This window comes from Nelumbo lutea, chromosome 5 (assembly GCF_056320005.1).
Source record: "Nelumbo lutea isolate HS-2025 chromosome 5, American lotus-T2T, whole genome shotgun sequence".
NCBI classification, from domain to species: Eukaryota; Viridiplantae; Streptophyta; class Magnoliopsida; order Proteales; family Nelumbonaceae; genus Nelumbo; species Nelumbo lutea.
In genome coordinates, this window is record NC_142688.1 from 2,906,648 (window position 1) to 2,916,889 (window position 10,242).

General features: G+C 39.9%; 1 protein-coding gene across 1 annotated transcript; it reads left to right on the forward strand.

Moving 5' to 3' along the window:
* The first annotated feature begins 2,066 nt into the window (after positions 1-2,066).
* LOC148849836 (L-ascorbate oxidase homolog) lies at positions 2,067-9,811 on the forward strand. The gene is made up of 8 exons (XM_088942933.1): positions 2,067-2,382; positions 2,497-2,606; positions 6,890-7,160; positions 7,595-7,697; positions 7,848-8,193; positions 8,342-8,707; positions 9,063-9,141; positions 9,345-9,811. The coding sequence occupies exons 1-8, from the start codon at positions 2,227-2,229 to the stop codon at positions 9,555-9,557; spliced, it is 1,644 nt and encodes a 547-aa protein (XP_088799059.1). The 5' UTR covers positions 2,067-2,226; the 3' UTR covers positions 9,558-9,811.
* The last annotated feature ends 431 nt before the right edge of the window (positions 9,812-10,242 follow it).

The window sequence follows — 10,242 nt, forward strand, 5'->3', positions numbered from 1 at the left end:
AACTCGGCGGCATACATACCCCACGAGCTCGGTAGCTCACCAGGGAGCTCGCCAAAGAGCCAGGCAGCTCGGCAGAGTTCGCCACAAACAGTTCGGCAGAGCTCGCCACAGGCAGCTTGCCATAGAGAGTTTGCCCCCAAGGAGTTCGCCCCCAGACAGCTCGCTATAGGCAGCTCGCCACTTGTAGAGAAGTTCGGTACAGGAGTAGTTTGGCGTATCACAGGAAGATCTCCTGTCTGACGACCTAGTTTAGACACTGATCCGCTGACTGACACAGGCGCTAACCTGACAACCTGGCCCAGACACCGACCTGTCGACTGATGCAGGCGCCGACCTGGCCGCCTGACACAAGTGCCAGCCTGACGACCTCGAGGAGTTCACCACCGTACCCCGGTTCTGACAGGATGTGACGATTCTTACCGTTTGGAGGCTTTTCACCCACCTAACCCGCGAGGACTCCGGTATATAAAGACCTCACCCCCCAAAGGAGAGGGGGATGGAAAAAGGGAAGTAACCCCTGCTCTCTAGCTCTCTCATATTATCTTCAGAGCTCTCTACAATCAGAGTGCTAACTTAAGCGTCGGAGAGCCCTCTCTGTGAAAATACCCCCAGGACCTCTGATTCAATTCTCGCAGGTCCTTCAGCTCCCGCCGCCTACAAAGAGGAGGAAAAGGTGGAGTTCTCGCAGGTCCCTCAGCTCCCGCCACCTACAAAGAGGAGGAAAAGATGGAGTTCTCGTAGGTCCCTCAGCTCCCACTGCCTACAAAGGAAAGAAGACCGCCTCATGCTGAGGGCAGTCGGATTGCGCCGCACCAGGGAGCTCCACTATTCTCTAAGTCATCGGCCGCCTAGTAGGGAGTTTGCCACCATGTAGCTCTCCGCTAGGCAGTTCGCCACCGAGCAGCTCACCACCAGGCAGTTCGTCGCCAGAGAGCTCGCCACCAGGCAGTTCGTCGCCAGAGAGCTCGCCACCAGGCAGTTCGCCACCAGGTAGTTCGCCACCAGGCAGCTCGCCACCAGGCAGTTCGCCACCAGATAGTTCGCCACCAGGTAGTTCGTCCCTAGGCAGTTCTCCACCAAGCAGTTTGCCAATAGACAGTTCACCATCAAGTAGCTTATCACTAAAGCACGCCACCATCGGGTCAAATGACGAGGTACTTAGCCAAAAAATTTTATATCATAAAACATTGGTACGTGGCCGAAAACCGTTACATCACTACCTATAAAGGGCAAATTAGCTGGGTTGGTGTGTTAGCTGAATGATAACGAATTTGGTGTGTTAATTGGGTTGTTTCAGCATTAACATGGAATCAAATCCCGCAATTAGAACTTTGAGAAAAAAGAAAAAAAAATGGTAAAAGTTATGAGTGATTAACAAAAAAAAAAAAAAAAAAATCGTGTCTGTCATCTACGATCACATACCATCGAGTTAACTACTTAACTATTTGATTTTGATCAGACATCACTTTGTCGACTCATCAGACTAATAAATTCCATGGGTACGCTAAATTACGTGATAAAATAACCAAACCCAAAACACTCCCGCAACAAACAAACAAAAAAATTACATGATAAATGCGTTGGGATTTGGCAGGTAAAATCTCACAAGTCACAACACTCCATCTGTCGCGTCGAATATCACGGACAAGGAAATCCTAAAAAGGAAAGGGCCAAGAAAGAAAAACGCAAAGCATGTGAGGGACACCGTTGGTTGGTTGGAACAGAATGTGGACCCCACCACCGCTCTCCAGCGGCCAGCGCCAGTTTGCATCTCCGGTCCCAACACGGAAGGCGTTTGGATCTGATAGATACCTACAATACGCTGTCTAATATCTCTCAATTGGCAACTGCACCCACACACCGCACACCGCACACCGCACACCGCACACCGCACATTGGGAATATCTTCCAAGGTAAATCAGTAGATGTTCCCAATGTACAGCTGCACTGGGTTATTGGGACATTGAGAGCGTTTTATTGGTAGCAGCTGCCCAAGAAGACATACTTTCTCAGTTTCTCTCGCCTTTAGCCTTTATTGGCCCCACTCTTTCTCAGTTTCTCTCCTTGTTCGCACCGCACTTTGTCAACCTCACGAGGCCTCCATCCACTTCCACTCCCATTTCCATTTATATAAGGAGGAAGGTTTCCCACCGGCCAGCGCCACCCTTCCTTTTCTGGAGTCTCCTCCCTTTCTCCTGATCTCATCCGCGAGAAATAGGAATAAACATGCCGCTCAATTTAACGGGAGGCGCGGTTCGTGCCGTCTTCTTCTGTGTGGTCTTGGTGTTGCTTTTCGCCGTTGTTAAGGCCGAGGATCCGTACAGGTTCTTCACCTGGAATGTTACGTACGGCGACATTTATCCTCTCGGCGTTCGCCAACAGGTTAGGTTATTATTGTAGCAAGTAGTAACCATGAGTTCAGTAATATCGCTTCCTTGAAGTCCTGTCCATCGCTCACTAGCTAATACGATTGCCTTGAATTAATGTGTGTTACAGGGAATACTGATCAATGGACAATTTCCCGGTCCTGATATCTACTCCGTTACAAACGACAATCTCATCATAAACGTTTACAACAGTTTGCCGGAGCCATTTCTTCTCTCCTGGTTAGTGAAGCATCTCTCTCCATCTTCTCTCCTCTCTCTCAAGTCCAACCACCGCCAATGCCATGAATCCTCTTCTTTACTGTTTTGTTATTTATCCACTAGTTTTTGTTTACGCTGTGTTCTGACAAAAATGAGTTTGCCGGATCTACATTACTTTTTCGACTTTTTTTTCGTCGCCAAGCGAAAGCTATTGAGAATTTGCACTTTAGTTGTCGTGTTCTCGAATCTGAGGTGGAATCATCTGCTTCTCTGTGTCTTTGCGACTACATCTAATTTAGTTTAATTCCTTATTATTAGTGCGATGTTTTATGGAATTAGACTTTTGAGGAAGGCGTGTTGGTTACACTTACTTGGTTTCTAATGGTCTGCAACACCTCTAGTGGTGGTGTTAGACGCCGTACGTCCCACTCAAGTGGTAGTGGTGCGGATCAGGTATAGGCATAAACTTGTAAGCACGTTCAATGATCAGTTAGAAATTTTTTGACATCTATCCTTTAATATACCCTCAGTTTATTTTAAAAAGGATTAAAGGAAATTATATTTTTCATAAAATGTCAAATTGGTCTCTACTGACCGAGAGTTATTTATTGAAAATGTTAAAACTATATTTCAAATTTCAAAAGAAGACAATATTTATTGTATTTTACTTTGAGATTGAACCAATTGAGGTATTTGAGATTCTAGACTAAAGAAGTCATTGTCTTCTATTGAAGGTTTAAAGTATCGATATATATCGGCCCGTATCGACTGATACGTATTGTTCTGGGCTCCCTCCGATACGCTCCTATAGTGGGTGTATCGAAAGTCTAACCGGTTCAGGGGGTGAAGGAACCCTAAACCGCCCCCCTGAACCGGTTTCAGAAAAAAAAAGAAGTATCAATTCGCTTGATGCGCCGGTATAGGCATATTAGGCGTATCCATATTTTGAACCTTGATTCTACCTTTAGATCTGAAAAAACATTATTATCTAATTATTGCTTTGCTTCCGGTTATTGTTTTTCTCCATTATATTTCATGTTTTTTCTCTTTTTTCTTTGAAAATAACCAATTTAATCTCAAGGTAGAAAACATTGAATAATGTCTTTTTTAAGGGTAGTTTCAGATAACTAACGATTAGTTAAAGACAAAGACCAACTTGACACTTTTAAAAGTTTAGATACTGTAAATTTAAAAATTTGGGTACTGACTTAAACTTGCTTACTATATGGTACCTACTAAATGTCAAAATATTTATCAAGTGCTTGTTAAACTTGCTTACTATATGGTACCTACTAAATCCAGTCCCGCCAACATCTCTACCATTCATTATCTCCTAATAGAGTTCGCTAGTACCTTCTGGATTGTCGTCCAATGCTAATCAAGATTTTATAGGGAAATTACTGAAAGGGTTCTAACAAATTCTTCGCACAAGTTTCTTTCCAACCAGACTTATTGTTTCTACTAAGTCCTCCCTATTTAATTTTTGTACCACCAAAAAAATCCAAACATTTTTTAATATACAGACATTCAGTAACCTTTTTATTGATTGTTGTCATTGTTCAGGATAATTTCAGTAGAGATGAAGTAGTTTATCTAAACATTTTATTTCTCTTCTGTTATTTTTATAAAGTTTACAAAACCAAACTATCTTTTTTTTATTTTCATTTTTCATCTTTATTTTGTTAAATTAATTATTTTTCCATGTGGGTTCTTGAACAAGATTCCCAAAAGGTGAGTATTGTCCTCCATAACAAGGAGAAAGAAGATATTAATTTTTTTTCTTGTTCTCAACTGATAAATTATTGTAATAACACCAAATGGGATTCATGCTAAATTTAGTAGTTAGTAAGCACAATTTTTAGAAATAAGAAAAATCAGTAAGAAGAGTTTTCCTTACTAACTTTAATTGGCATTGCAAACTAAAATGATACGGTTTCAATAAAATTTCCCAGTTTAGTGGAGAAGACAGCCGTAACTAACTTGGTAGAATCTCCAATGTAGGCCCATTAGTGAGTGGTATGATGGGCCTCATCCCAGCCCTCACTATGAAATTTGGAATTCATTTAAGTAGGACCCGAAGTAAATAGCAAGCAAAATGAGAAGCCCCCATTACATAACCCAATTGTTGTCGTTCAAGGGGATGTTTGGAATCGTGGCCGTTTTTCAAAAAAACGGTGCTACATTAGATTCACATAGGCATTTTAATAAATGTTCATGTATCTCATTGTTTGGTTTAGCTGATTATTGAAAAATCGGGCATGTTTTGAGAGTCGGGACCTCACCAATGCATGCATCAGTGAATTGTTTCCTCCAATGGTTGACTGATGTGTATCCTATGTGGTGCTTACCTGTCAGTACATACATGAAAAACGGTGATAAAAATCACCTTACCAAACAGCATAGTGTTGCTCACTATCTACATAGCAGAAGCGTTTTTTTGTAAAAAAATGGGTCTTAGAAGCATAGGCGTTTTTTTTTTTTTTTTAAATCGGTCCTAAAAAGCACCCACACTCTTACAAACACAATGCAATTTTAAATTCATGTATTGTTGTTACATGATAATTAGTTTCTTTTTCTACTTATTTTAAAAAAATACCTTAAATATATTAAGTAGAATGGGAGAATTACAGTCTTACTGCTGCCAGTAACAGTAAAACTTTTTTTTTCTACTGTGCAGTTTTCTTTATAACGGGATCAGATCGGTGCCCCACAACTTTTCACAGCACATTCTCGCTGTGTGTTAAGAACATCTCCCAATGATGTACTCTTTGTGGGGGCGCAGATGTGAACTCCTTTATAGCTAAACCAAATAAAATCTTTGTACACGTGAGACTGAAGTGGCCAGGGCAGAATATTTTATTTTTGGAGTTTGATGGCTTTGGGTAACAGGATTTGAATTTCTTTTCCGGAATTATAGATATTTGAGTCCGATAATGATATTTGAAAGACGTGATACCCCAAAAAAATAACTGATAACCAATCAACTGGTGTCAATAGACAATAATAACCTGCATTATATTATACCAGACTGGGCCTAGAGTATTGGGCCAAGCCTGGGCTGGACTGGACTGGGTTTATAAAAAAACCTAGACCCAAATTAAAAAATTTACGGGTTAGCGTAGTGATTAAAGGGTTGGGGACAGTGCTATATGCACGTTGGGTCAATCCCACACCTCCACTTTGTGGTTGTGGGTGATGCGAGTGACCATCTCAGCTATTATGCCATGGTGTGATCTACTCTAATAATGTAATGGGAAAATTTTTAATTAGTATCTTGTACTTTGGGCCTAGTGTCATTTTGGTGTCTGAAATTTAAAATGCAACAATTCAGTATCCGAATTTTCAAAATGTGCCAATCTAGTTACTGCTGTTAATCAGTCTGCTAACCAGCTATTAAGTGGTTTTTGAAAAGATAGAAATGCCCTTCAAATGTTATCTAATTCTTTTTATCAACCATCATTGTCTCTTCCATTTACGTGACCCCAACTTTATTGAATAAAGGAAGCAAAAATTTGGGATTGTTTATTTTTTATCAACATTTGGATGATTGATAGAGAGAATTAGATGATACTTGAAGAGCATTTATGTCTTTTCAAATGCCACTTAACGGCTGATTAACAAACTGATTAATGGCATGTACTGGATTGATATGCTTTGAAAATTATCACATTTTAAAATTTCGGAGACCAAAGTGACACTAAACCATACTAATTGGGAATTTTCAATTTACTTCACTTACTTCACATTCATGATAGGTATTGGGACTAGCCAAGCTGCTTAAAACTGTAACTTAAACAGGTAACAAGGCCATGTTGATATTGTGCCATAAGAGGGAATGAAACCCAGATTTCCTATCCACTCTCTACCCGCCGTGAACTGCAGCCATACATCTCTCAAATCATAATATTCACGGAGGATAGAGAATGGGTAGGAAAAGTGATCAGGAAATCCCGTTTGAAGGGAATTACCTTTTAGTTACAAATTTTATTGCCTATTTGGCTTTTGGCTAAAGAGAAAAATTACCAACTTTTACTGTAACATGTTTGTTTCATCAATAGATGCTTTTATCTGCTGTTTCTCTTTATGGCAATTAGCAAGAAATTATCAACAACCCCTTACTTCTTTTTGGTGACTAAACATCCCTTAATGGAACGTAACATAAACAATTTAGTAATTGGTAGGTTACTAGTTATGATTATTAAAACAAAAGAATCTTAGTATAGTTTAGCATGTATTAGACTGTTAATTATGAACCAACACTCCGGATGAGTTATTTGAAGTAATTGGTGTATGTGGAAAAACAGGGATGGAATTCAACAAAGGAAGAATTCATGGCAAGATGGGGTTTATGGAACTAACTGTCCAATCCCTCCAGGAAAGAACTTCACCTACGTTCTCCAGGTGAAGGACCAAATCGGAAGCTTCTTCTACTTCCCTTCTCTTGCTTTCCACAAGGCCGCTGGTGGGTTCGGCGGGATCAGGATCCTCAGTCGTCCCAGAATCCCTGTCCCCTTCCCAGATCCCGCCGGTGATTTTACTGTTCTCATTGGAGATTGGTACAATGCCAGTCACACGGTAACTACCTTTCTCATTTCGATATTGTACTTTCACATTCTTTATTCTCCTCTAAATTTTCTTTTGAATTATTTATTAGCATTAACTTTATAAAGGCAAATTACGACTTAGAGGTTAGTAGTTATTCAGGAATAAAGGTAGAAGAGAAACAAGTCCCACCAATAAAGAAACGGAAGGGAAATGTCAGGATTAATGGGATCATATCTTGATATTGTTATCGGCAACCAACGGAGCAAGTGTGACTGGTATACATGGTTTTATTTTTGACGTCGTTGAATGGCCGATATGATAGAAGTGATGTAGTAGGATCGGTTTGTTGGCTTGACGTCGTAGTCCATATTCTACAATAATAGAATCTTTGAATTATAGCAAATAAACTTACTTTCGCTATTGAGAAAATGATAAACAAATCTGCATTTTCTTTTTAATTTTAGGCATTGAAGGCCAAACTGGATCGTGGTAAAAGATTACACTTTCCTGATGGGATTCTGATCAATGGGCGCGGGCCAAATGGGGCTTCCTTCACCGTGGAGCAAGGTACGTACTTCTGAAGTGGCTGCATTGAATGGTTTATAACTTTATATATATTTCACTTTCTTTTGGGTAGTTATGAGAAGATACAATGGAAATCAACACAATAGATCAGACGGTTGTAATAAATAATAACGATGACATTTCTGCGCGCAGGGAAAACTTATAGGTTTCGAATATCAAATGTGGGGCTACAAAATTCACTCAACTTCCGCATCCAGGGCCACAAGATGAAGTTGGTCGAAGTTGAGGGAACACACACTTTACAGACTGTGTTCTCATCCCTCGATGTTCATGTGGGCCAGTCCTACTCAGTTCTCGTTACAGCCGATCAGCCCGCTCAAGACTATTACATTGCCGTGTCAACCCGTTTCACTTCCGTCGTCCTCACTACCACAGCCATTCTACACTACAGCAATTCCGTCGGTCGTGTTTCAGGCTCACCCCCAGCTGGACCTACCTTCCAGATCGATTGGTCTTTGAATCAGGCTCTCTCCATAAGGTTCCTTCCACTTTGCCCTTTACTTATGTAACACAACCAAAAATATAATAATAGCCATAATAATAATAATAATAAAGAATGTATTAATTTCTTAATTTTCCCCCTTTCAACAACTGCATCTAATTTTAATCCTCATGAAACTCGTCAGGACTAACCTTACGGCAAGTGGACCAAGGCCAAACCCACAAGGCTCATACCATTATGGGCTCATCAACATAACACGGACTATTAGACTTGCCAACTCTGCAGGTCTCATCAATGGCAAGCAGAGGTATGCGGTCAACGGTGTTTCCTTCGTCCCAGCTGACACGCCACTAAAGCTCGCTGACTACTTCAAAATTGGAGGTGTTTTTCGCCTTGGAAGCATCTCCGACAATCCCACTGGAGGACAGAGGTATCTTGACACATCAGTCATGCCTGCAGATTTTAGAGCTTTCGTCGAAATTGTCTTCGAGAACCATGAAAGCATTGTTCAAAGCTGGCACCTTGACGGCTACTCTTTCTTCGTGGTGGGGTAAGGATCTAATCATTTCTAGCGTAGAGCTCTTGAGTACCAAACATCAGTCTAGTTCCTTTTAGATACCTATATACATATTGATCAATTTCATCAAAGACATCCTTTTCTGGAATGGTTGAAAGTTGGGTTGAAACAATATGGGGATCGGATTAACCCGATTCTGACCATCCAATCCATTAATACCTAAATACCTAATAATCACGTATATAAATGTATACATATAAAGGTGTAAATACTTCTGATTACTCGGTCTCAAACAGAAAAGTACACCGTCCTTCTTTTTCTTAAATTCTTTGTTATGCTTAAGCATGTTTTTATTTAAGCTTTTCGTTTATGTTATCTTGTGTTACAGAATGGATGGAGGAAAGTGGACACCAGCTAGTAGGAAGCAGTACAATCTTAGAGATGCAATTGTACGCTGCACCACTCAGGTAAGCTGAATCGATAACTCATCCCCATTCAGAAGTTCACGGTAGAGCTCAATCTCTGGCCTCAATATTCGCAGTAAAACAAAGTCAATGAACTTGAAGCATCAACTATTAGAATAATATCTAATTAACAACAAATTCAATGGCTGAAAGAAAAGAACAATAAGGATTGAATCTTATTTGTCAATTCACGTTTGAAATTGCAGGTGTATCCCAAATCATGGACAGCTATATACGTTGCATTGGATAATGTGGGAATGTGGAACTTGAGAACCGAGTTTTGGGCACGCCAGTACCTTGGACAACAATTTTATCTGCGCGTTTACTCACCGGTAGAGTCTATCAGAGACGAGTTTCCGATCCCGAAGAATGCACTGCTTTGTGGTAGGGCCAGTGGTAGACACACCCGACCCCTCTGAAGTCTAAACCATCATTTTTGGGCACTCATCAATTTATGTCCAATAAGAACTAGGAAAATGAGACCCGCCATTAGACCTCTATATGGAATTCTTAGATGACCCCAACTCGAGGTTGCATTCTTATACACCAAAAATGTTGTAATTTTATTTTGTTTTGTCCTCATTATTTAAAGTATGGTAATAATTTGATGTTTATAACATATTGCTTGGAATGAGAGTGTTCCGTCCATACCCACTTCAGGTTCATCACTGCACATCATTATCGCATATACCTCTTCTTCTCGGTAAAGCTTTGTTTATAAATTATTATCTTAAAAAATTGATTATCATGTTGAAAAGCTTTGTTCATTCGGGGTGTTTTCTTTCTCATTGATTTTAATTCCCATTGTGATGTTATATGCAAATTAAGTTGATGTGGCCACACCACATTTTAATTTGCACATTGTTTGCCTAATATGGATGGGGTATTAATGGAAACATTATATATAAAACTATGGTTTTCAAAACTATTTAACTATATACCTTTTAAAGTATTCAACCTTTAAAATTGACAGAAAAGTTAAAAGGACAAAAATGTTCTTAACTGTTTTTTAAATTTTCAAAATATACCTACACAGGAAACTCGATTGGTGTGAGATCATTGCTTCATAGGAAACTGATTTCCTCAAATGAGAAAAAACTCAAA